General features: G+C 39.3%; 1 protein-coding gene across 1 annotated transcript; it reads right to left on the bottom strand.

Annotated features, from left to right (window-relative positions):
• Window positions 1–14,656: 14,656 nt before the first annotated feature.
• On the bottom strand, window positions 14,657–27,072 carry LOC134815525 (piwi-like protein 1). Its single transcript, XM_063824064.1, has 17 exons — window positions 26,918–27,072; window positions 26,303–26,418; window positions 25,957–26,103; window positions 22,304–22,379; window positions 22,010–22,169; window positions 21,464–21,680; window positions 20,937–21,007; window positions 20,644–20,809; window positions 19,927–20,141; window positions 19,579–19,768; window positions 19,389–19,483; window positions 18,358–18,490; window positions 17,922–18,139; window positions 17,350–17,484; window positions 17,131–17,220; window positions 15,042–15,318; window positions 14,657–14,752 (listed from the first exon to the last, which is right to left on the bottom strand). Exons 1-17 carry the CDS (start codon window positions 27,012–27,014, stop codon window positions 14,657–14,659), a joined length of 2,499 nt encoding a protein of 832 aa, XP_063680134.1. The 5' UTR covers window positions 27,015–27,072.
• Between the last annotated feature and the right edge of the window lie 448 nt (window positions 27,073–27,520).

The following is a 27,520-nucleotide window of genomic DNA, read 5'->3' as shown; positions in this document are numbered from 1 at the left end:
CCCACGGCTAGTGACAGAGTCGGGAATCGAACCTGGTACCTCAAGCAATGCCAGGCATAGTTGGTTCGTGTGCACTTAACGTACTTTTAAAACATAACGCACTTAACGTACGAAAAAACGTAAAACACACTTTTACCTACCCTCGCTGGGCCATTTGCGGTTTTTTCATTTTTGAATACACAGTTCAAAACATCAGACAGTGTTATTTCCAAGATTTCACATAAACTGTCATTGGTGAGCCTTACAGTAGCTATTTTTGGAATGCCAGTGTGCGTAAAACTATAAAATGTAAGAGAAATAAATGTAATTTATTCGTTATGTAATCTTTAAGAACGTTATTCATGTGTTTTAATTGTTTGTCTCTACAGTCTACAGAAAATGCTGGTGAATTCAACGGTAAACGTACTTAAACGCACTTTTAACGCACGAAATAATTCAAACGCACTTTACGTACTTTTCCCGAAAAATTGACGCACGAACCAACTATGATGCCAGGCAGATTAACCAACTGAGCCACTAAGCCGTTAAAAGTGGTAATTGAAAATAACGTATTGACATTGTTGATATTCTTGGTATTTTTCTGAATTCTTTTAAGTTCAAAGCATGCAAATTGATCAAGTTTGTATTCCATCTTCAAAGTCCGAACAGAGATAGTTTTTTTTCAAATCTGTCTATCCAGCATGAGTTTGTTAATCTCCTTGCTGTCGTCCTTGCTGTCGTCTAAGAGGATTAGCACCCTATTTGTAAGACGTTGTTGGGCCAGCCTCTGCCGCCAAAGCAGTTACCTGTTGTACCGTACATCCGGCATGTGTCACTAGCATTGGCAGCAGTGAAACATTCAGAGCAGTACTGTACAGCAAAGGTGGTCCAGCCATTAGCCAGTGCAGTGAATGCCCGGTATTGATCCACGGAACCACTGAGTCTGATCCCTCCAGTCTCCCTCCAGTCTCCGTCCAGTCTCCCTCCAGCAGCCCTCACCTCGTGTTACACTTCAACACAGTTGATCTGGTACACGTCGTTGGCCCAGTCTCCTCCTTTGCCGTTGACGCAGTCATTTGCTCTTCCATACTGGTCAAATGTATCGTGAGCATCTGAAGAGGTAAAACATTCAGAGTGGTACTGAACAGCAAATACGTGGTACCCACGAGACTGAGTATATGCCCTGCATTGTTCAGTCTGACTCCACCGGTAATGGCTCTGATTTTATTGTCCCTCCAGCAACCAATATACTGTTGGGTTCAAATCTTTTGGCAGGCATTTGTGTAACTACAAGCTTGAATTTCAGTGGCTACTCCAGGGCAATCCGATCCGCCTTCTTTTGGCGAAGGGTTGTCGCAATTCCTTAATCTGTACTGAGTGCCACTTATACCTCCACATTCCGCTGTGCAAGCTGACCACTCTCCAGGGGGCCCCCACCCACCATCTCCAGGGCAGGTATCTTTGTTACAAGCTCGAACTTCACGTGCTTTTCCAACGCAATCTCCGCCTATACCTGATGGAGCAGGATTGTTACATTCCCTTGTCCTTGACTGAACACCAGTTCCGCATGCCACCGAGCAAGCACTCCATTCTCCGAAGGGACCATATCCGCCATCCACCTTATCCACACAGGAAACATCAGTAAGATGCCAGAAGCTTCTCTGCCTTTTTGCATCTCTTTGCTTGTTTGGACTTTTGCTCTCCATTGTCTGAAACGCATCCTTCGAGAAATGATTGGCAATGGTGAAAAATGGTGAAATTTTCAAATTGTGGGACCGATTCACCATAAAGTTTTTTACCTTTTTTCACCATTTTTCACCATTGCCACACCCCCACCAGTCAGAACCCATACGTTGGGTCTTATACCACCACCGTGTTTTATATTTGAGAGTTGTTGCTTTGCAGATGGCATACTCTACCAAAATTTGAAAATTCGATTTTTGGGGGCCACACCCAATTAACATTGAATTGCTTATACTCGTGTTTGTGAATATGTTAGAGATAGAAATGAGTCGTTATAATTATAGGATATAATATTAGAGGGTCTATTAGATACAGCGTGCTACTATTCGACCTCACCTTGCACTGATGAACTAATCACATTTCTATTTTATAATTTAATATCAATTATTTACCTCTTTTATTGATCATTTATCGGAGGCTGAGAAAGGAAAATGTTATTACAGGTGTTACCTTGCGTACACATTCAATTCAGGCTCTCTGACGGAGAATGGTACCATCTTAAAACATTAGTTGTAACAAGAATTGCGCCCGTTGTTTCGTTTTGGCGGACGCTAGATTTCCATTCACTATAACTTTAAGTATAAGCTCCAAAGTCCACCTCTTTTAACGATCATTTATCGGAAGCTGAGAAAGTAAACTGTTATTACAGACGTGTTACCTTGCGTAGATAATTACCACTTTCTATTTGGGCTCTCTGACGGAAAATGCTACCATCTTAAAAAGTAATAACTTCCTTCTCAGGCTGGATACAATCCAAGTACACAGCGAATGTGTGAAGATACTGACCACTCTCCTCTCTTCGCCGCTCTACCACACCCCCTCCCCCTCCCCCTCCTCCTCCTCCTCCCCCTCCCCCTATCTTACTGATATGATGACAGGACGCTGTAGCAGCTCTGCTCCTCAACTTATCCAGACACTGATAACTAATTCTGTGCATCAGCCCCTACCTCAAGTAACTACAGTTGCCAGCTATTTGTGGAGCTACGTTCCTTTCTCTGGATCTGACAAGCCCCTCTACTCGGACACTCAGTTCTTCAAGGAGTGTCTCCTCCTCGTCCTCCTTCTCACTAATCACTCATCCCTCTCTGATAACCCTTACAAGCGTGCACTTTGCTCCTTTGGTCACAAGGAACCTAGTAGTAATGCTAACGAGACTTGTTTCGTTATGGACCTGGACTTACTTTATAGTTACTTCTGTAGAGACCCTGAGCACACTAACGAACAAGACACCTTGCTACTTTACACTCTTATTCAGGTGATATTCTTATCTTTACACTCTTATTCAGGTGATTTTCTTATCTTTACACTCTTATTCAGGTGATATTCTTATCTTTATACTCTTATTCAGGTGATATTCTTATCTTTACACTTTTATTCAAGTGATATTCTTATCTTTACAATTTTATTCAAGTGATATTCTTATCTTTACACTCTTATTCAGGTGACATTCATATCTTTACACTCTTATTCAGGTGATATTCTTATCTTTACACTCTTATTCAGGTGATATTCTTATCTTTACACTCTTATTCAGGTGATATTCTTATCTTTACACTCTTATTCAGGTGATATTCTTATCTTTACACTCTTATTCAGGTGATATTCTTATCTTTACACTCTTATTCAGGTGATATTCTTATCTTTACACTCTTATTCAGGTGATATTCTTATCTTTATACTCTTATTCAAGTGATATTCATATCTTTACACTGTTATTCAGGTGATATTCTTATCTTTACACTCTTATTCAGGTGATATTCTTATCTTTATACTCTTATTCATGTGATATTCTTATCTTTACACTCTTATTCAGGCGATATTCTTATCTTTACACTCTTATTCAGGTGATATTCTTATCTTTACACTCTTATTCAGGTGATATTCTTATCTTTATACTCTTATTCAGGTGATATTCTTATCTTTACACTCTTATTCAGGTGATATTCTTATCTTTATACTTTTATTCAAGTGATATTCTTATCTTTACACTTTTATTCAGGTGATATTCTTATCTTTACACACTTATTCAGGTGATATTCTGAATTCAGCTTAAATTCTATTTAAATTCCAGGGTAATGTGAATGTCAAAGCGTTCCTGTTGTCTAGGACAGATGTGGAGAGAATGTTGATGCCGATGTTGCACGTGGTTTACGAGGCTGAGCAGCACAGTACCCACCACATGTACATGGTACTCATAATACTTCTAATCCTCACTCACGACGATCACTTCAGCTCCTACATCCATGACCAGGTAGTACATTGTTGGCCTACTACTGGGGGTACCAGATGTGAATATATATATATATATATGAAACAGAGGTCCTTTGTTTTGAAGTATGAATTATATCACTTACATCATGTACATGAGTCTTGAGTTTCTTGTCCATGTGGCATATCGCAGAGTTGGACTTTCTGTTCCATTTGTTCCGCGGAACAATATTTGACGAAAGTCGATTATCTTGAGATCCTACCGATAAATTTTCTTTAAACTTTCCAGATAGTTGTATGGCTATGAGACGGATATTCTGTGCGATTTTGGGCGAATTTATATGTGCCAAACCTGAGATATGACTTCAAACACAAGAAAATATCTCAAAATGGCGGTTTCTAGCGGAACGCAGGCACATATTTCGAGATCCTACTGATAAATTTTCTTTAAACTTTCCAGATAGTTGTATGGCTATGAGACAGATATTCTGTGCGATTTTGGGCGAATTTCTATGTGCCAAACCTGAGATATGACTTCAAACACAAGAAAATATCTCAAATTGGCGGTTTCTAGCGGAACGCAGGCACATATTTCGAGATCCTACTGATAAATTTTCTTTAAATTTTCCAGATAGTTGTATGGCTATGAGACAGATATTCTGAGCAAGTTTGGGCGAATTTCTATGTGCCAAACTTGAGATATGACTTCAAACTCATGAAAACATCTCAAATTGGCGGTTTCTAGCGGAACGCAGGCACATATTTCGAGATCCTACTGATAAATTTTCTTTAAACTTTCTAGATAGTTGTATGGCTATGAGACAGATATTCTGTGCGATTTTGGGCGAATTTCTATGTGCCAAACCTGAGATATGACTTCAAACACAAGAAAATATCTCAAATTGGCGGTTTCTAGCGGAACGCAGGCACATATTTCGAGATCCTACTGGTAAATTTTCTTTAAACTTCCCAGATAGTTGTATGGCTGTGAGACAGATATTCTATGTGATTTTGGGCGAATTTCTATGTGCCAAACCTGAGATATGACTTCAAACACAAGAAAATATCTCAAATTGGCGCGTTTTAGCGGAACGCAGGCACATATTTCGAGATCCTACTGATAAATTTTCTTTAAATTTTCCAGATAGTTGTATGGCTATGAGACAGATATTCTGAGCAAGTTTGGGCGAATTTCTATGTGCCAAACTTGAGATATGACTTCAAACTCATGAAAACATCTCAAATTGGCGGTTTCGGAACGATATTTGACGAAAGTCGATTATTTTGAGATCCTACTGATAGATTTTCTTTAAATTTTCCAGATAGTTGTATGGCTATGAGACAGATATTCTGAGCAAGTTTGGGCGAATTTCTATGTGCCAAACTTGAGATATGACTTCAAACTCATGAAAACATCTCAAATTGGCGGTTTCGGAACGATATTTGACGAAAGTCGATTATTTTGAGATCCTTCTGATAGATTTTCTTTAAACTTTCCAGATAGTTGTATAGCTATGAGACAAATATTCTGTGCGATTTTGGGCGAATTTCTATGTGCCAAACCTGAGATATGACTTCAAACACAAGAAAATATCTCAAATTAGCGCGTTTTAGTGGAACGCAGACACATATTTCGAGATCTTATACTGATACATTTTCTTTAAACTTTCTAGATATTTGTATGGCTATAACAGTCCCCCATTTCTAGGAAGAGGATTTCCTCTTCCTCCTTCTCCTCCTCAGTCCTCCTCCTCCTTCTCCTCCTCAGTCTTCCTCCTCCTTCTCCTCCTCAGTCCTACTCCTCCTCCTCCTCAGTCCTCTTCCTCCTCATTCTCCTCTTCAGTCCTCCTTATCCTCCTCTTCCTCTTATCTGTCTCATAGCCCTACAATTATCTGGAAAGGGGGATCATGTTTTGTGTCCGTTTCTGTCCGTTCGGTACCCTTTATTTTCAAAACGGACAAAAAGTAGGGCGAACAAAAACAGACAAAAACGGAACAAAGATGTTATGGAAAAAGGGAAAAATGGAAATAACATTTATATGCTTCCTCCTCCTCCTCCTCCTCCTCCTCCTCCTCTCTCTCATGTCCCTCCTCCTCCTCCTCCTCCTCCTCCTCCTCTTCCTCCTTCTCAGTCCTCCTCCTCAGTCTTCTTCCTCCTCAGTCATCATCCTCCTCCTCCTCCTCGGTCCTCTTCCTCCTCGTCAGTCCTTCTCCTCCTCCTCATCAGTCCTCCTCCTCCTCCTCCTTCTCTTCCTCCTCCTCCTCAGTCCTCTTCAGTCCTCCTTCTCCTCCTCCTCTTCCTCATCCTCTTTCTCCTCCTCCTGTGTCCTCATCCTCCCCCTCCTTCTGAGTCCTCCTGAGTCCTCCTCCATCTGAGTCCTCCTGATTCTTCCTCCTCCTGAGTCCACACTCTCCTGAGTCCTCTTCAGGGGTGTAGGAATGATTTTCTTCATGGGGGGGCCAAATTCAAAATATTTTTTGGCGCTTCGCGCCACACCCTAAATTTTTTGGCGCTTCGCGCCAAATTCTGAATTTCGAGGGTAAGGGCAAAAGGAAATTGCAGCATGTGCGGTATCGCGATTTTTCACGTTTGCCGCGACAAATCGCGATTTTTCAGATTCTGGCCTAACGACAAATCGCGATTTTTTTCAGTTCTCCGCGTCAAATTGCGCATTTTCCTTAAAATCTACGGACCAAATTCTCGTTTTCTATAATTAGTATATGAAACCAATCAGTATCGCATCCACAACCTTCCGAATGTAGGCACGGACTTCAAAAAACCGAAAACAGAAAAATATATTTTCGGTCCGAATCATTCTCGATACGTACCTCTGAAAGCAGAGCTCCCGCTTCCGAGCTCGTATTGCGAAGGGGAGGCCTGCCTTCCGAGATCGTATTACAAAGGCCAAAGGGGAACCCTCGAGTCCAAAATCATACATCGAATTTCGAAAACCGAAAAAAATATTTTTGGCTCATGATGATCAGGGTAGCATAAAACATGAACAAAAGTAGTTTCCAGAAAAACTTTGAAAAATTTTGACTTAGAAAATTTTCGGTCCGAGTCATTCTCGATACGTACCTCTGAAAGCAGAGCTCCCGCTTCCGAGCTCGTATTGCGAAGGGGATGCCTGCCTTCCGAGATCGCATCACAAAGGGGAACCCTCGAGTCCAAAATCATACATCGAACTTCGAAAACCAAAAAAAATGTTTTTGGCTCATAATGATCAGGGTAGCATGAAACATGAACAAAGGTAGTTTTCAGAAAAACTTTGAAAAATTTTGACTTAGAAAATTTTTGACTAAATAAATTTTTTTTCCCAAAAATTTTTAGAAACCTTAATTAAAAAGTTGGCCCTTTTTAGCCCCTTGCCCAGATTTCATGGGGGGGGCGATGGCCCCCCCCCCCTGCCCCCCCCGCTTCCTACACCCCTGGTCCTCTTCCTCCTCCACTTCCTCCACTTCCTCGTCCTCTTCAGTCCTCCTCCTCCTTCTGAGTCTACCTTCTCCTACACTTCCTCTTCCTCCTCAGTCTTCCTCAGTCCTTCTCCTCCTCCTCCTCAGTCATCATCCTCCTCCTCAGTACTCCTCCTCCTCCTCGTCAGTCCTTATCCTCCTCATCCTCCTCCTCCTCCACCTCAGTCCTCAGTCCTCCTCCTCTTCCTCCTTCTCCTCCTCAGTCCTCCTCCTCCTTCTCCTCCTCATAAGTACTCCTCCTAAGTCTTTCTCCTCATCCTCAGTCCTATTCCTCCTCAGTCCTCCTCCTCCTCAGTCCTCCTCCTCAGTCCTCTTCCTCCTCATTCTCCTCTTCCTCTTGATTATCTGTCTCATAGCCATACAACTATCTGGAAATGAGGATCATGTTTTGTGTCCGTTTTTGTCCGTTCGGTACCCTTTATTTTCAAAATGGACAAAAAGTAGGGCGAACGAAAACATAATAAAACGGACAAAAACGGAACAAAAAGTTATGAAAAAATGGAAATAACATTTAGATAGATATAATTATATGAGACGAGTTCAGTGTATAGAGACTTCATTTCATAAAAACATTCTAGGTATATTGTTTTTTTAAAGCTTTATTTTATTGGTATAGTCAAATGTATAATCGCTTCTGGAACTCTAAACACTTCCAGTAACAGGTCTCGTTCTTCTAGTTCTTTTGTTGATAGAGTATAAGCTTATTGTAGTTACTAATCAGGTGAGCAGTATTTTAAATTAAAACATTAACTTTTGATATTTAATTAAATTTGAGCTTATGAATAAATATAAATATATTGCAAATGGTACGAGCGTGCTAAATCACTCTACAGTCGATCTTCGAGATTGTTCTAAATGGGCCCCCGACAGTTGTGACCAACTTCAATCGATGTATTTTCGGACGCTGATTCCGAATCACCCCCCATGACATAGGGTTAAAATGCTCCCCTGACGAGATATTGGCGAAAAACTGTCTCGATCACGTGATATGACCGTATAAGGAAGTTAGTCTAATTTCTCGTTAGGGTTAGGGTTTCAGCATATGTTTTTGTTAAGGATCGGGTTAGGGTTTGGGTTGGGATCAGATTAGAGGGTTAGGGTTTCGAAAAGTTGTTCAGAACTAGCTAGAGAACGGGTTGAAAAAGTTACGTGGCAGTTGAGTGTAGAGTGATTAATCATCATCCCAAATGGTAAGCTTATTAATTATTTGGTTGACGATGTCAACCCATCGAGATCGTTGCTCTGCGAAGCAGAGCAACGATCGACGATGCGAAGCAAGAATGCTAGTTCGCGCGGCGCGTCGAAGCGGCGAAGTCCTCCAAATTAATTATAAATTATTGCACTTATCAAGGTCCAAAAATTTCAAAATCAAATTTAAAATCTTTAAAGGCCTATCTCAAATTCTGGCTCTAGAGTTCTCTTCTAACTGATCCTAATATACAGGGTGGGCCAAAAGTCAGTACCCATACGTTGGCCTTAATAGCTCCGTCGTGTTTTATATTTGAGAGCTGTTGCTTTGCAGATGGCATACTGTACTTACTGGTTCGAGGATTCCGTCGTCAAAATTTGAAAATTTTAATATATTAGACCACGCCCTTACTGGGCCGCGCTCAGCCTGTCATTCCGCCGAATCTCTATTGTTAATGAACAGCCTGAGGTCCCCAGGTAAACCACGCCCATTCAATATTAAAACACCTATATTGTTTTCTTTTAACATGCTGTATGGTGGCCGAGGAGGCTCATTCGAGAGAGAGAGAGAGAGGAGAGGAAGAGGAAGAGAAAAAGAGATAAAGAGAAAATGATCCTCCTCGGCCGAATGAGAGATAAAGAGAAAATGATCCTCCTCGGCCGAATGAGCCTCCTCGGCCACGTGAGTATGGTTTTTTATTTTATTTTTTAAAATGAGCCTCCTCGGCCACCATACATATGATCTCAAAACATGAGGCAAATCGGATTAGAAATGACGAAGTTATCAAGCATTTTTTGTATCTCGTTAACAATATTGACTGGGTGATTATGTGACACCGTGACACGACACCTTAATTGGGCACCCTTAACAATTCCCATAATGTTTAACGGGGTTATAGTTAACGGGGTCACCTTATCACGTGATTAGGTAAACCAATCACCTGATCACACGTAATGAATAAACAGAAACTCGTTATGCTTCATATCTCGGTCATCTGAGAAGCTACAGTTCTAATTCTTTCCGCTTCTACTAAATCGCTCGCCCAAATTTTAAGAAAATTCTTGTGAAAAGGCCCTTTCGGTATGAAATTAATCTCAATCGGTGTATTTTTGAACGCTGATTCCGAATCACCCCCCACAACGTAGGGTAAAAATGCTTCCCTGGAGAGGAAAAAACCGTTTTGGTCACGTGACAGGCTAGTAAAACATGAATTCGATTGTTTAGGGCTCGGGTTAGGGTTAGGGTTGTGGTAAGGGTTATGGATATCTTCGGGGTTATGGTTAGGGTTTATGTAAAACCATTTTGTGCGGCTGCAAAACCATAAAAACCAAAGTCACGTGAAATTTTTGGGCGAGCGAATTAGTAAAAGCCAATTCTTTCAGGACAAACGTAATTCGAATGGCCAAACACAATTCAATAACATTTAGCTTGATCCGACTATCCAAACTATCAAATGAATGTGATCTGAAAATGAACTTCCATTTGAAAAAAAATGAACGTAACGCGAATATTTTTCGAGTTGACAAATTCCTCGAACCAATGGTGGTACTAAGTCATACCAGAAGGAATTGAAGTATTTAAATTGGGCACTCAGTAACTGAGCTATAAAGGCCAACGTATGGTTACTGACTTTTGCATGGCCCACCCTGTATAAAAACATATTTTAAAAGTTTGAGGGTGATTGCTCAAAAATTTAGCTGTAGGAGGAGATCTAGATTTTTAGAATCAATTTTTAGAAACGCGCGATTGAAAATCGCTCGCGCAATACACAATATATATGATATACAATTACACATTGTCATACGTTGTAATTGTATGACCCGCCGCGCACGAGTACGCGGCTCCTCCTGTATCATACAAACTCTATACACTATAGTGAAACGACGATGGGTGTCACGACGTGATACAAATTACACATAAACCATAAGCGCTCATGACCTTTAACCAGCGATAATTTCGCGCGGCTAGGAACATGACGAAAAATATTTTTCCATGAGACCAAAAGCAGCTGATAAATATTACTCCCCTCTATTAGAAACAACTATAAAGTCGATTTCGAGAGAATTTTGATTAAGACCCCCCCTGGCCCCCTTAATTAGTACACCCCGGCGAATGCCGCGGGCTTCATATTGCTACGCGAGTCAAAACAATTTTTAGGCTGAAATTCGTCAAGAGATCGATTGTAATTTCGTTCACGAACCTTTTAAAGATATTTGACAGTGCCGATTCCATCCCTTAAAGGATTTTCAATAGTGCCGAGGAAAAATAAAACATCAAATTCATTCATCTGAATATTAGTAAAGGTTATAATGATATCAAATCAACATTTCAAACGCGTACAATCATTAACCCTAATCAAGTATTGTCAACTGTGATCAAAGATCATAGCAAAGTATGCTATCCTATATGTAAGCTACAATGAGGAAGAAACAGCATTATACAACAGTATTACAATAATAAATATAGGTATAATATCAAAATGTAACTATTACTGCTTACAAAACAACTATAGTTAAAAGATTGGCTTAGAAGATTTAAAATTGACATGAAATTTATTTGCGGTTTATTTTAGAATGCAACACAAACACTGTACACATCAAATAGAATCTTTAAAAACATAAAGAGATCATTCACTATTTGTCATCACATATTAATATTGTCCAAATACCACCTAAGAACATATCTGACGACGGTTTAGTAGCGTAGACGAGTAATCTGTAAGCTATGAGGTCAGGCAGCGAATGAGGGACGTCCATGGTTCGATGCCGGTCGTGGTATTTTGAACATTTTGTGAAATTCATCACTGCTTGAGAGGGTCCACTTCCAGTTACCGATTTTCTCCCCACAAAACATGTATTCATTCTCAGCTTGATCTGACGTATTTTCCAATATAGTTATTCCATGTTCCAATGAATTGTTAATCTTCAAATTTGAGATCAGCAGTCGGGTTCTGAAATATCAAATTCATTTAATTTTAACGTCAACGGGCAAGTAATTCTTCTACTAGTAAAATTGTGGTTTCCAGTTTCGGGCAAATTTTCAATATAGCTACATATCAAATTAGTAATGGAAGGGCCCTCCTACTTCCATTTATGTTTGTGGTCAGTTATGAATGATTCGATGCATGTAGTAAAAACTGACGATATGGGTTAGGTAGTCAGGTAGTCTGGGATTTAAATAATTACATTTACATTTCCATCTGGACACAGGACAGCCGCTTTGAAGTCAGCAATTAGATTTATTCATAATATAATATTGGTTGTTAATATTTGACGAATGTTACTCGTCTAAATTTTTTCGAAGTAGCGCGCGCCGCTTTCTCCCGACGACAAGTGTTACAAAGTAGCGCGCGCCGGGCCAAATCATTAACAATGGTCAAGTTGATGTAAGCGAAATATCAATTATAAATATTTTATTTGTAGCGCAATGTTGCTCTATCCAGAGCCCTTGCGCCCGCAGTGGCGCGAAAGCACATGGTTAGGTGAAGCGCAATGCGTTACTGGGCCGCGCACTCAATTATGCTTCTCGCAACCACAAATCACCTTGCTAGATCGGCAAATTAAATGTGCTACTAATTTGTGATTGGCCTCGCCGAACTGCGATGAATTGACATCGTCAGTTAAAAAGATTATATTTAATTTCTTTTTGTAGCGCGATGCACTATTGGGCCGCGCATTTGACCGTTGTTAATGATTTGGCCCGGCGCGCGCTATTTCGAGAATAAAGCGGCGCGCGCTACTTCGAAGAAATTTAGACGAGTAACATCCGTCAAGCCGCGCATTTTATTTGACGATGTCAATCCGTCGAGATCGTTGCCAGTTGCTCTGCGAAGCAAAGCAACGATCGACGACGGACGATGCGAAGCAAGAATGCTAGTTTGCGCGGCGCTTCGAAGCGGCGAAGTCCTCCAAGCCGCTCATCTTTTCGCAACCACTTATGCAGATCTTGTATCACGTTGTGACACCCACGGTCGTTTCACTAGTTAACGGGCGATACTCGTAAAATATCTGTTCCATATATTCGACGAGTCCAACTCGGCGCGCGTCCTGCAGTAGGTTATAAACCTACAATTCACTAGGTGTCCTGACGATACACAGGTCATACAACGTATGACAATGCAGATCGGCGAAATGCGAAGGATTGACATCGTGAATCAAATTTCATATTATTTACTTGACATACGTTGCATGCCACTTTTCGCGCGCGAAGCGCGCGCCGCCGAAGGGATACGAAACATGTATCAATCATTTACCTATTAAGTGTATTGTGAATACCAGTCATTACCAGGAAAAAATAAAAGGATCAAGGAGGGACAGTATCCAAAGACAGTAATATGATTATCTAGCTTGCTAGTCTTTTGCTCGCTACTCTCACAGATCACGTATAGGAAGCTTGAAAAGAGCGCCGCGCACAGGAATTGGCGTGCCAGGTAAGTAATATGATTATATATATATGACTGGTTGCTTTTAAGTAAATCAAGGGCTGTCATTGTTTATTCTTGGCCGTTAATCAGACCTGAGACCCACGACATAACGCTATAAGCAGCAGTGAGCAGCAGTGAGCAGCAGTGAGTAGCAGTGAGCAGCAGTTAGCAGCAGTTTATTTGCACTTTTCCCCTGCTGTGAGGTGGCAGTGACTGTAATTTTCTACAACAATTACTGAATAATCCATCCATAAAGTGATTTACAAAGTGACACCTAATCCTCGTGTCTCGGTGTTCACTTAAACGGTACTTGGCGGCTGAACTGTGTAGTGGTGTTTGACGTTTGCAGCTAGATTGGACTCTGATTTGCTCTAACCAGGGCTCTCTCGCTTGCAGTAGTGCGCGACCGCCGAAGGCGGCAAAGAGAGCATATTCTACTTGTGAAACAAGCGCGTCACGCAGTACGCGTATACACATGGCTATGTGAAGACTCTGATATTATGTATTAGCAAATTTGTCACAGGGGGAGCTGAAACCAGGTTTTCGATCAAACGCTGCCATGTGTAGTCAAACGTCGCCAAAAGTTGCTCTCGTCCAATGAAATCGCTGCATTATGTAAGCCAAGCTCCGCATATGAATATATGTAATTCAATTATGCATACTAACTTGCAAAATGCAGCGATTTCATTGGACGAGAGCAACTGTTGGCGACGTCTGACTTCAAATGGCAGCATTTGATCGAAAACCTGGTTTCAGACCCCCCTGTGTTGTATAGTGTATAATTTTTTAATGTTTAAATCATACTCTGCAACCTAGTAGCGCGGCTGACACAAAAACAAAATGTTGGCCTGGCTTGTGCATAACCTAGTAAATAACATGCACTCCGATGAAAAGCTGTTTGGAGAAACTCCTCAAAATGTTCATTGTAGTCAACGGGCACAAAGAAGCATTACTAGCAATTGTGTCTTTTACCCTCCTACATAATTTGAACATTTTTGTGGCTAACTCATTGAACAACATCTAAATTAATATGTATTTAGTATTAAAAGATTCGGTAAGTTATCTTTTCATGTACGCTGTACACTGTAGTTAGTAAGTAGTAAATGCAAACCAAACTTTTTCGATCAGCCGCGCGCCGAACCAGTGTTGCACTAGATAAAAATTGTGTACATTCTGTACATTTTTAGTGTAAATTAATTTATTAATTTATAACAAATTATTTTATTATAATAAAACCACTTATGTGAAATGGTTATTTTGACTTTAAATATTTGAACTAAATATGAATTGATTGTGGTTATAAAATATAATAATTTGTTTTACTTAAAAAATTTGTTTTACTATTAGTTTAAGGAAATTAGAAATATTTTTTTTGTGTTAACTACATTAAGGTAAAAATGATATGCCAAACATTTTAAAATAGTTGAAAATTTTTGTCATCATAATTATGAAAGTAAATATAAATGATATATCAACTTTTAAAAATATAGATAAATAAAATGATAAAAATCTTCAATTTATATAGAAAGACCTCACATTTCAAGTAGCAATTGCCATTCACAGTGCAGCATTGGTTAAGCTGAGAATCAAATTGAAATATGCATGTTAGTGAATTTATATTCAAGAAGACTCAATTTCGTTCAAGTTTTATTGTTGTTATAGTCATCTATCCGCCGTAGAGTCTCACGCTGTAGAGTCTTACGCTGTAGAGTCCGGATCCCAAATTGTTCAATTCTCTGTGAAGAATAAACACTGTCAACCAGTCTTACAAATAAAACAAATGGTGACGCAATGCTGGTGATGGGTCTGCATGTAAAGATTTCCATAACCAAAAAGTGCAACGTGTGATCAAACTGGAGCAAGGTGCAGGTGAAGGCAGGGAGATATAGGGATCCCTGAAAGAAGTTGTAAGAAATTTTAATTTTTAATTATAATGTAAGATTTACTCTCATTACATATAATGGTGGATTAATTTGTCTGTTTTTGATTAAGATGAAAGTACCTTTGTAGTTTGTTTCTACTTACAGTCCAATTGAAATACATATGGCAGAGTTTAAATGCAATCTGCTGTAAATGCTCAGGTTTAAGAGTTGTATTCCATTCCAAGACTGTATAATGTGTTGGGCTCACAGTTCCTTGGCTAACAGATTGAGAGACCAAATAGAAGTCAAACGCTTGATCGTTTTTTGTTATACCATTGCTTACAATTGTGCCATGGAAAGGGTTCTTGTAGTTTGTTCCAAACTTTTCAAAGAAGCGAGTGTTTATGCGCTTTGCTACTACTGTGAAAACAAATTCAGTCCTGAGGAAAGAATGATTAAATACTCATACAGTAAAACCCTGATCTACCGCAAACACCGATTTACTGCTGCCATACCCTTTCCCTCACATAGGGCTTAATATCATACATTTAAGTGAACAACAAAACCCTGATTTAACCGACAAACCCGGCCGTTTGCCCCTGGCTATTCCATTCCTCAAACCCCGATTAAATCGGGGTTTTTACTGTACTCTAGAATAAAATTTATTTAGGTATTTCTTGAAGGCAGTGGCGTAAAAACGAAAGGCCCTTCTTACCCCGCTGTGCAGGGGCGGCCGTCTTAGGGGCGCGCCAAATCGTCGTTTGAATGTTGGGACAATTTTCGAAAACTCCTTAACTAAAGTACTAGCAAACTGCGCGTTTTTGCTCAGATACACTCTTTTTAGAGATTTGGTACCGCTGTATTCTCTAAAATCACCTAATTTGTTCATTTTTAGGAGGGGCAACCAAAGGGGAGGGGCGCAACAGGGGGGCGCTTTTTTCGGCAGGGGGCGCCAACAGGCAACGTTACGCCACTCTTTGAGCAAAAAAGTTAACAAATTAGTCTCACATTTAATTAATTTATAACTTATTTAATCAATACAACTCTGGATTTATAGTAGGCTGTCTCCCTATTAATGCTCCCTTTAATAAAATTATTACAATCCAAAGACTGCTGTATCTAGACCAGTGTTGATATACAACATGTTTGTTTGTAGCCTAGTGCACAGATAGTGAGAGAAGGGTGTCCTTCATGATAGGCTGTAAGCCTGAGAAGACTTCTTCGCCAGCATTGTCATGCCAAAATGCTCTTGAGTAGTAACTGTAAATATTATCACAGCCTATGTGCAAACTAGAACAGTTTGCACATTTTTGAGTTTTATACATACATAAATCATGACATTAGGTAAGTGATTGAAAAGTGTTGGTGCCATCTTCACCATTTGTTACATTATAGAAGCTTTTCTGCTGTTTCCTTGACCAAAATTTCACAATTTTTGCTAAATATTTGACCTGTGATCAATCAGTGAGGCCAGTATAAGTGACTGAAGTCACAATCGAGAGAAAGCATTGACGAAAGGAAAATCATGAAAATGTCCTACCGGTAGGACATTTTCAGATATCCTAGATACCCAAATTTCAGTGTTTTGATTGATTTTTTCTTGAGGTACTGAGATTACCGAAGAAAGCTTTGATAAACAGAAAATCATACATTAAGTGAACAAACAAAACCCTGATTTACCACAAACCCAGGCCGGTTTGCCCTGGCTATTCCTTTCCTTCAAACCCCGCAGTAAATCGGGGTTTTACTGTACTCTAGAATACAATTTATTTAGGTATTCTTTAAAGCAAAAAAAAGTTAACAAATTAGGTCCTCAAATTTACCGTTAATTTATAACTTATTTAATCAATACAACTCTGGATTTATAGTAGGCTGTCTCCCTATTAATGCTCCAAACCGCTAATTCTACTCCCTTTAATAAAATTATTACAATCCAAAGACTGCTGTATCTAGACCAGTGTTGATATACAACATGTTTGTTTGTAGCCCAGTGCACAGATAGTGAGACCCACACTAAGCTATAGGCTTCCTTCAAATATCAAATTGAATCGTTTATACTCAAGTTTTTACTGTTATAAATGGTATACAATTGAAATTTCGATTTGATTAAAACTTTTGTTTGATTGAAAATTCTGTTTGATTGGTGATTTTGTTCATGCATCTTTGGTAGAAAATTTCATTGGATTGTAACTGTTAAATACAAGTTATTACTTATCATATTTACTTATTTAAGTTATTATTGTAGCACTTACTTTTGCAGCTGTAACTCCAACATAGCCCTCTTTATAGACTCTATCTCCAATTCCCGCACAGCTTGCATCTGACCATAACCAACTCCATCCCTGCAATTTAAATACATGCTTGAATACATGCTTGCTGAACAAATGGCTGATTTTAAGGCTACTAATTTTCAATTAAATCTTCATGACCATGTTGAGGATAAAAGTTTGATTTTTTAAAAAGAAATGTACCTAAATATGATAATTCTTGCTGGAAATTGTTGATTCAACTGATAATACTCAAGGAGGGTGTCCTTCATGATAGGCTGTAAGCCTGAGAAGACTTCTTCGCCAGCATTGTCATGCCAAAATGCTCTTGAGTAGTAACTGTAAATATTATCACAGCCTATGTGCAAACTAGAACAGTTTGCACATTTTTGAGTTTTATACATACATAAATCATGACATTAGGTAAGTGATTGAAAAGTGTTGGTGCCATCTTCACCATTTGTTAAATTATAAAAGCTTTTCTGCTGTTTCCTTGACCAAAATTTTACAATTTTTGCTAAATATTTGACCTGTGATCAATCAGCGAGGCCAGTATAAGTGACTGAAGTCACAATCGAGAGAAAGCATTGACGAAAGGAAAATCATGAAAATGTCCTACCGGTAGGACATTTTCAGATATCAGCTTACCCAAATTTCAGTGTTTTGATTGATTTTTTCTTGAGGTACTGAGATTACCGAAGAAAGCTTTGATAAACAGAAAATCATCATAATAGAAGGAGAAGATTCTAAAATAAGTTGCATGTTCTAAGCCTTACCGTGTCTGGATATCGTTCATACTGGCAACAAATCCGCCAACTGAACGTCGCCTAGATAGGGAATCATGGTATGTGTCTATGCCCACGAACATAACATTCTTTACTGGAAGATTTATTTTCCAAAGATGGCCACCAGCTTTCGCATCAATCTGCATTAGGATCTTTGTAATCTTTGACGCTAATCCATTGCTGTTCCGTAAGGTTTTTGCTAAAACGACCTGGAAGAATGGAAGATAAAATCAGTATTCAGTGTGCATAGGATGGTATCAATTTTCTGAAAAATTAAAGAGAAACTTAAGAACATTGATTGACTCTATTTAAAGAGGAAAGAGGAAATTTTTTAACTAAATAAATGTATAAATTGATTTATTATTTAATCTCTGCCTTAACTGGCACAATATGTCATAAACAACAAAATGCCCTTAAGAAATTATACCTGTGTGATTCTCGGCTGTTCAACACAAAAACGTTTTTTGATGGCATTGTATCTGTCAGCTTTCTCGTTTGGCAAAATAAAAAGCAGAGCTTTCGTATCCACTGAGTTCCCTGCCTCCATGAATGCTTCTGCCCTGTAAATTTCAGTTTAATGGAGTAGTTAATACCACTATGGTGATAATACCATCATGGTAGTTTGCTACTAGTTTGCTACTAGTTTGCTACTAGTTTGCTACTAGCTTGCTTAATGAGGGGTGAGACCGAGCCCCGAGGGTATTTGTTTCAACTTGATTTCTTTTTCAACTGTGCCAAAGAAATTAAGGGGGTCTTTATGAAATATCTTTCGAAATTGATTTTATAGTTGTTTCTGATAGAGGGGAGTGATATCTATTAGCTGATCTTAGTCCTATGGAAAAATATTGTTCCTAGCCGAAGTTATCACCGGTCAAAGGTCAGCGCTTATGTTACATAATCCTCTAAATGATCCCTAGAACATATCCTGAAAGTTTCAGGGTGATTGCTCAAAAAATTTACGAGAAGAGTTTTAGAATCTTGATCGTACAATACAATTAATTACACATGAGCATACACACATATTTTTCCGTGGGACCAAAAGAAGCTGATAGATATCACTCCCCTTTATCAGAAACAACTATAAAAACAATTTCGAGAGAAATTTCATATACGCCCACGGCCCCCGGCCCCCTTAAACAAGTTACTCATCAAGTCTAAATCAACATTATAAATTGTACTCTACAGGCTTAGTTACTAGCTGTAGAGATTATAGATTAAGAATTTTTTCGCTGCTGGAAGCGTTGGTCAATGGCTGTCAGAAAAAATGCCAGAAAAAATATGGCTCACTTCTCCCGTCCATCAATACTTAAGTAAATTTGTCATGAATTCAAGTTATTTTGCATTGAATAATATAGTACAGATCTATATTATGGGGATTTGGGATTACATTACAGGTTTGCACTCTGCATGTACACTCAGTAATCAAATAGAAAATGATGAAAGTTAAATAATAAATACCTGTCACTGTTAACTTGAATAATGTTCTCTCTTCTGAAAATTATATCCATGCCAGCTGCTTGAGCAAATTTCTGCTCTACCATAGACAGTGCCAACTGAAATTTGAACAAAATTGTTAATTGTTGCTGGTATAGTTTCGGTCAATGAGAAGTCAATTTTAAATTCTGTTGAAAATTGAGTTTAGTTTTACCGGCATGTCCCTACTGTTGCAGATGATATGGCAATTATCCTTGATTCCTGCAGAAGATATGACAAATCTACTCCTTGTCATTCTATCAAAGCTTCCCCTGTCTATTTTGAATTTCTCATTGATAACTTGTTCTGCTCCAATGTTTCCTCCTTGAAGTTGCAGTAAGGAAGTTTCCACATTCAAGCCCCACCTAAAATAATACTTTGTGTATCAAATTAACCTGTTTTCAGTGTGATCTAGATGTTATTCTGTTTTTTAAACGCATATTTGAACGTATATTATTATTATAATAATTTAAAGTGTTGTTCCGGATCATGTATAATGTTAAGTTATAACGTAATGATGTACCTCTCGGTTATCGGTTCTTGGTTTATGGTATCAGCAAAGGTCTGGAGAACCGCAACTTTATCAGTCGGATTGGTGCGTGTTACATTTGACAGTGCCTTAAATAAAGGGGTTCTTGTGTTGGTAGATTCTTGTTCGGACAGTCCAGTGAGATAGCATACTTCTGGAACTAGATGAATCTGTATTTCTTTATCATTACCATTGGTATCACGTTGTTTCTGAAACAATGGCTTTATGGAGGTACCATCAGTGGCGTAACGAAAGGCCCTGCTGACCCCGCTGTGCAGGGGGGCGCCGTCTTAGGGGGGCGCCAAATCGTCGTTTGAATGTGGGACAATTTCGAAAACTTAACTAAAGTACTAGCAAAACTGCGCTTTTTGCTCTAGATACACACTTTTTTTAGAGATTTTACCGGCATATTCTTTAAAATCACCTAATTTGATCAATTTTAGGGAGGGGCACCAAAAGGGGAGGGGGCGCCAACAGGGGGGCGCTTTTTTTGGCAGGGGGGCGCCAACAGGCAACGTTACGCCACTGGGTACCATAATCTTATAATTGAGAGGACATAGTTACAACGTGAAAGTCGTTGGATGCCCTGGCGTCTGGGAACTAATCATAGATTCTGACATAATAATTTGATAATCGTGAATTGATCATTATGATAATAATTGTCAAAAAGTTGTAGAACATTAAAATGAAACGCTTAGGTAAGACAATTACCTTTCGACTCAAAAGAATCGGCTGGTCTGCATCATGGATTGTGAGATTGAACTTATTTTTGTAGTAATCTATGAAGGATATTTTGTACCCAGGTCGCAATTCAATCTCATGAGATGCTTTCATGTCAAACAATACGTCATCAATCTTGTATGTGCTGTTGTTGTACCTTGGAAAAGTGTTGGAGTAAGAGATGAGAATTTATTCATTTACCAAGGTTGTTGAAATCTTGAGGTGTTGTTCACGTTGTAGTACAACAAAATTTCTTTAACAAAAATTGGAATTATCGAGATTACCTTGTAATAACGACTCTTCCTGTCAACTCTCGGATTATATCAGTTTGAGCTGTTTGTAGCTGACCACCTTTCTGACAATACCAATGGTTATAGTGTTTATAAATTATAGACACGGCACGTAAGCGGCAGGAATATCGCCAGGGTATATCTGTCTAATCCCGGCTCTTGCCGGCAATTTTCACTCAAATACCCGGCCGAATCTATAGTATATATACTATGGATTCGGCCGGGTATTTGAGTATATATACTATAGTTTCTTATAATATATACTATAGTTTATTTATACTATAGTTTCTTATAAATATATATATATATATTTATAAGAAACTTATGTATCCCGCTTATTCGATTTTTATGAAAACATTCAGTCATACTGTAGTACTGCATCATAGTTTCAAAAAATATATATTATATATTATTATATCGAGTTCGAAAATTCTCTTAACATGTAAAATATTTTAACATTAACAAATTAGAAAGACATAGCTATGCAAATGTGCTGTATATTTTAAAGATATATATTATACCTTTGTAACGATTTCCTGGATAAACTGCAGAGCTGTGTTAGTCCGCATGACTTTGTGTTTATTATCGATACTCATGAGGGGACCCGAAGCGAAGGTTCCAGCTCTAAACTGATAGCCAGGCAGGATCTCCACGTGATATTGAGGAAGTTTTGTCACGTTCTTTGGGTCAAAGTAATCTCTTCGAATTCTCTGCCAGTCGGATATGTTATTTGCCACACTGAAGAGTTTTCGTTATTCTATCGCAACAGATCTAAAATATGAATACTGAAATTATGGTTTAGAAATCATGTACTTATTTCATAATTTTAGCAAATCTCAAGCGAAATATTTTACTTTAAAGGCATGATGATAATGATTTTCTGGGCATTTCAATTCCTCGTTTCAAAACTTAGAGTCCATTATGAACTGTACTACCAAGTCATTCAAATTACATTACACATCACATACACATCACAAATTACATTACACAATCTGTTCTATGTCATCATCCGAATTCTTCAGAACCTTACTGATCGTCGATCGACTTCACTGATTGACCACACTTACTGATTAAAGAATACGTTAGCAAAGTGCGGGCTGTCTTTTATGACTTCTCCTGTTCTCTTTACAGTTACTCTGTGTATTATCTCCCCATCTTTAGTAGAACTTGTGACATGATATTCTTTCTCAGCTCCAATTGTATCCAAGAAAGTGTACAAAATTTGATCTGAATGTTTTAATAGAAAGAGAGTTAAAAATGGTTTAATGTTTTCCCACAATTTTCCTTAAATATTATCGTGCAAGGTTTTCGTGGAAATCAATAGAATCTTGGTGGCACGTTTAATTAAGTTCGTATCTAACCTTTAAATATAATTTTATATTTTAGTTCTTCTATTCCATTGTACATCATTCCTGTTTTTCTTCTTTCATTCACAATCTGGCAATTAGTTCTTCTTTTAGCTATAAAGTTCTTAATAATTAATCCTTAATACAATTAGATAAACAAATTTGACAACGCTAATTAATATGCTGAAAAGTATTTTTCGTTAACATCTCAAACATCTGTCCAGTGCCCGCTTCGTTGGATTAATCTCAGATCATCACACACATAATATCAATTTTCTATATAACCTTTAATGCAAACACCCTTCTAAAGTTCTAACTCCGTAGTGCCTATCATCATATCACCACAAGTCTTTAAAATAGGGGGGGGGGGTGTAACCCAAAAAAACCCAACTCCTACCCAAGAAAAGGTAATACTGGGATTGGGTTTTTTTGGGTTTTTTGGGTTTTTTAAACAAAATTTAAACAAAATTCTAGCCATTTCATTAATTGTATTGAATGTGAATTATTTCCCACTGAGTCTTACCTACGTGTTGTTCTCATGTCTTAACTTAATAGATAGTTTACATAGTATATGAGTGTGTTTATATTGATAGTATGTTATCACGATAGCAAACAGGATGTCTCGATCATCGAGATATAATCCATATGAATGCACAAAGTGGAAATGTGCCAAATGTGGCAAATGTGTTCTCCTGTCATGGAAGGAGGCTATGACGAAGGTCAAGGGCAAGTCAAAGCACATGACTTAAATTACTTGACTTAAGGCGGCTTCAGAGTCCGAGTCTCAATGATGTGTCTCCAAAGCTTTCTGTCCGCCATAAGCTCCTTAATCTCCCAGTGTTCTTGAGTACGGTGTCACTTATTAGGTTATCGACGAAAGTGAGCGGTGGTCTGCCCCTCCCTCTGGTCCCATGGCTAGGTTCCCGAAGGAGAAGTTGGTGTACTGCCAGGTCATCATATCGCTGGATCTCTGGATGTGCCCAGCCGACCTCATTCTTCTGGCCTGTATCTTCGAACTAACTCTTGGGAGTGATTTAAAGACCTCTTTGTTGGTGCGATGTTCTCTCCAGTCCACGTTTAGGGCCATCCAAAGCATTTTACTGTAACATCTGTCTATTATTTTCAAAGATTCTGTCATTGTCCACGTTTCCGTTCCATACAGGAAGATTGATTCAACTGTAGCCTTGAAACAGACGGATCTTTAAATCTCGGCGCAAATTGGACCTCCATATAGCCTTCATTTTGTGGTAGGCAGCCCATGCCTTGGCCTTGGGTACCCTTAAGTCGTGCTCTGTTGTACTTATCCAGGCTCCTGGGTAGAAAAAATCCTCAACTTCCTCTAAGGCATGTCCGTCCTCAGAAGTTATTGTGTGTGGCTCCTCTTCTACTAAATTAACAGTAAGATGCTTGGTTTTAGACAAAAGAGATTTTCTGCCTCCTCATCAGATGAGGCTTCTGTAGGACTGTAGCATGTGATGACAGTGAGCCTGCGCTTTCCATTGAAAGACATGGTGAGGATCCTTGCGCTGTAAGATTTTATAAGACTTAAATAGCCTCATATGCTGTCCTCGTCAAGATGATTCCTACTTTCCCATTAGAAGCGCCAGCTGCGTTTTTCCACGCAGATGAGGTCACTAGATGAATCCCTTTGTTCATCTTTTCTATCCTGGTAGGCTCAGAATGCTCTACATGATGTTCTTGCAGGCCAAGGATGTGCAGTTTGATTCGAGAAAATAGTTCTGCAAGTTCGATGCGTTTGTGCTGTTCTCTGGCTGTTCTTATGTTAAATGTGCTAACCTTAGCAGTCCTTTTACATGATACAATACAATTGATGTTCATATTTTTTTGATGTTTTCTTGTTTGACTTTCTGTAGAAATAGGTTGTCGTGTTGTGGAGACCGAGTTATCAGCTTCTGTAATAGCAGCGTAATTACCCCGGCAACCACTTCCACTAGAAAAATAAGGGGCTTTAACCTTATTGATAGCTGTTGATAAGATTCATCTTGACTTTTCAGTTGGCTCACAATCCTGTGCAGTCCCCTGCACAGTGCACATTGGCAGTGGATTGTGTTCTTAACTCTTGCGCCACTAAAAGAGTAAAAGGTTAAGGCAATCCGCTTGAACAAAAGCCATCTTTAACTCTCACCATAATATCTTGGGTATCTTGAGCATGTAATTGCACGAACATATGCTATACAAGACAAATGTGACACTTCCTTTTTCTACCAAACAGCATCAGTTGTAATCCTTACCCAATCGTCACCTGCTCCAGTGTGGGACTTTCCGATTTTATCCCAAAGCATAAGGAGGTTAGAGTGAGAACAGAGCTACACTTTAGCGGGGACTAACCCTTCCCCTGACTACCTCGTTACCCGGTACCCCGGGCATAGGGAGCCGTATCCTGACTACCAGAGTGTGGTCCAGTCTAGCTGGGTCATAGTAGACTAGGTTGAACAGGGTAACAGCCAACACCTCTTTAGCTACTGTGCAATCCACAGTAAAGATTTACGAGTCTCAAAGCCTCTTGTAGACCAAGAGTTAAGGAGTCAATAGATCAAATTATTGAACTTCCGGGGCTCAATGTCTCCCGTCGACCGTCCTGCCTTTAGCCTGGACCCCCTGTTCAGTATCCAGTCTTCACCACGTGGAGGTAGTGGCTTTCATCATGCTGTCCGATGAGTGTCTGGAAGAGGGCACCAGCAGAATACCCCTTTTCAAAGTTCTGGGAGCCTCACATCAGACCAGGGCTTCCACCCAGCTTATATCCAGCGGTGACGCCTTGGGCCACCTAAGCTTCACACAACCATTGAAACTTTGAAAGACCACCTGCCTACTTGTAAAAATTTTGATGATGCGATAAGAACACTGTAACTTTGAAGGAGAGGCTTTCCAACCATCTTCTGACGGAGCAGAGAGTGACGAAGCGGAAACAGATGATGAAGAAGAGGAAGTGGAGGATATTGACTCATCAGAGGAATGGGCGAAAATAGTAACTGTGTATGGTGATGCTCTGCATCATGATACGGCTGTTGAGGTTTGCCTTAATGGAGGGCGAGATCGAATGCCATCCCAGTCAAGATTTTAGCGACTCCAGGGCCATAAACAAGCGAAGATATCACTTAATATCACATGTGATCACGCAGCTGATGGTAACTGCAAGATTCTTTCAGTTGGAGATAGAGCATGGTTTCTCGTTAAGCGGATGATCAGGAAAACGGAAACAGAGATCGTGAAGGTGAGAAGAAAGGCTTTATTCCTCTCGTACCGGTTGCGGTCAGGGTTGGGGTCATCAGTGAGTTGCGTCCCTACTAACTCAATTTGCCATGGCCATCGAAGTGAGCATTACATATGGCTGATATCATATCTGGATGGCCAACTTCTTCTGAGCACATCAGTGAATAAAATACTGCTTTTGGGTGATATTTAAGCGATTATATCTATTGTGATGTTGTAGTGATGAACAACAACAGTGATGTTGTACTGATAATTGTTTTGCTAGGTGCCTACATGATTTTATTTCCTTCAAATGAAAAATTTGTAAAAAACCCAAAAAAACCCAAAAAAACCCAACTCCTACCCTGAAAAAGGTCATACTGGGATTGGGTTTTTTTGGGTTACACCCCCCCCCCCAAAATAACAACTCAAGTACAACTTAACATGAAACTAACCTCGGGGGATATCTCCACATGGTACTGGAAGATAGGGAGATTATTCGACTTGACCAACTTAAGATAGTTAGTTAGAAGAGTGACTGGTTTACCAGGGGGTGGTCCACACTTCACTGCTGCTAGTTGAGATGGACCTGGTTCATCCTGCTGGTATTTAGAAAAGTTGGTGGAATCTTGTGTGAAATAAATCTGGTGCATTATATTTATAACCATATCGGGAACACTTTGAAAATCTCGATGGTAAAATTGTCCGATTATGTTTTTCAAAACCTCCTAGTTAAATTTCTTAACGCTTCCATGACAAATAAATAATAAAATTTTGTAAGTTTGATGAGGTGCATCTTACCCTGTAGTTAGCTCTGGCGCCCCTCTCTCTGACCCCTCCAACTGATAACTGACCGATTGCAGGAATTGTTTGTTCTTGATCTGGTGGAGTAATTACTCGCGACCCTCTCCCTCGTCCTGGTGGAAATTCGAGGTATTGATAGAATCATTAGGTACACTGAGTTGTAGTGTCCTATAATATATTGACTAGCACTAGAAACGCACTTACAGCAGTAGCATAAGAATTTTATACTTCATACTTACATGCACAGCTTGCACATGGAATTACTATATAAGTATATACGTCATATAATATGCACTTATGTGAACGCTTTATACTAGTATCTACTATCTAGTAATTAGTCCAAATGTATGCAGATCGACCCATGTACTAACAAGATCATACATCATATATATATGTAAAATATCTAGTTTAAAAGTTTATCAAATGGAACATTAAATTGCACAATGCAGTAATAAGGAGCCGTTCACATATTACGTAAGCCGCTCTTTTTTTTGGTAATTTAAAACGCCCCCCGGCTATTTTGTTGAAATTAAACTAGCGTAAGCAAACGTGAACGATCCCTAACGGAATGGAAACTAAACAAACTTTATAAATATTAAATTAAACATCTACCTCTTCCTCTGCCAGCTGCAGGTGTTTGAACTGCACCTCCGTTTACCCCTCCATTTAGCCCTCCATTTACCCCTCTACCTCTTCCACCTGGACGCATTTCAAAACAAAGTTTACCTGAATCGCAGGTAAGGGACACACTGAACAATCACAACGAATGCTGGCTAAACTCGTTTATAATACCAGGGTCCAGGAGTTACACGTCTTCTTTACTCATAATACGGTTTGGCTGGCAGAACGACTGACAGACATATAAGGCTGTTACCCCATTATTCAATGCTGCAGTGTCACGAGATTATAAAGAGCGATAGTATTGGTCAGTGATACGCGGTCACGTGAATAACGAGCACCCTGGTGGTGTCACCTGACTACAGGTCCGATCACGTGCGGTGCTCTCTACTCTCTCTGTGTCCATGTTATAATGTTATTGCATCATCACTAATTGAATACGAGAGCTTACAGAATGATGTCATTCTTTACCCGGTTGGCTGGCAAAATAAGATGCTGTGAAATATATGAGGTGTCAAGCAATAATATGAGATCATCACTTTACATATTAATCAAAGATTGTATTACTGGACAAAATCAAATATTCACAGTCCCCCC

This window comes from Bolinopsis microptera, chromosome 5 (genome assembly GCF_026151205.1).
Source record: "Bolinopsis microptera isolate Bmic1 chromosome 5, MBARI_Bmic_1.0, whole genome shotgun sequence".
Taxonomy (NCBI): domain Eukaryota; kingdom Metazoa; phylum Ctenophora; class Tentaculata; order Lobata; family Bolinopsidae; genus Bolinopsis; species Bolinopsis microptera.
The sequence above is the reverse complement of the archived record's forward strand: the minus strand, read 5'-3'. Positions and strand labels throughout refer to the sequence as shown.

What these genes read in the sequence shown, in the direction of transcription:
- LOC134815525 (XM_063824064.1), bottom strand. Translation starts at nt 27,014, where the DNA reads ATGCGTCCAGGTGGAAGAGGTAGAGGGGTAAATGGAGGGCTAAATGGA. An exon ending in ATGTGGAGATATCCCCCGAG is followed by an intron (nt 22,380 to 25,956) that starts GTTAGTTTCATG and finishes ACTAATTGCCAG; the next exon opens with ATTGTGAATGAAAGAAGAAA. An exon ending in TCCAGGAAATCGTTACAAAG is followed by an intron (nt 21,008 to 21,463) that starts GTATAATATATA and finishes TGGTATTGTCAG; the next exon opens with AAAGGTGGTCAGCTACAAAC.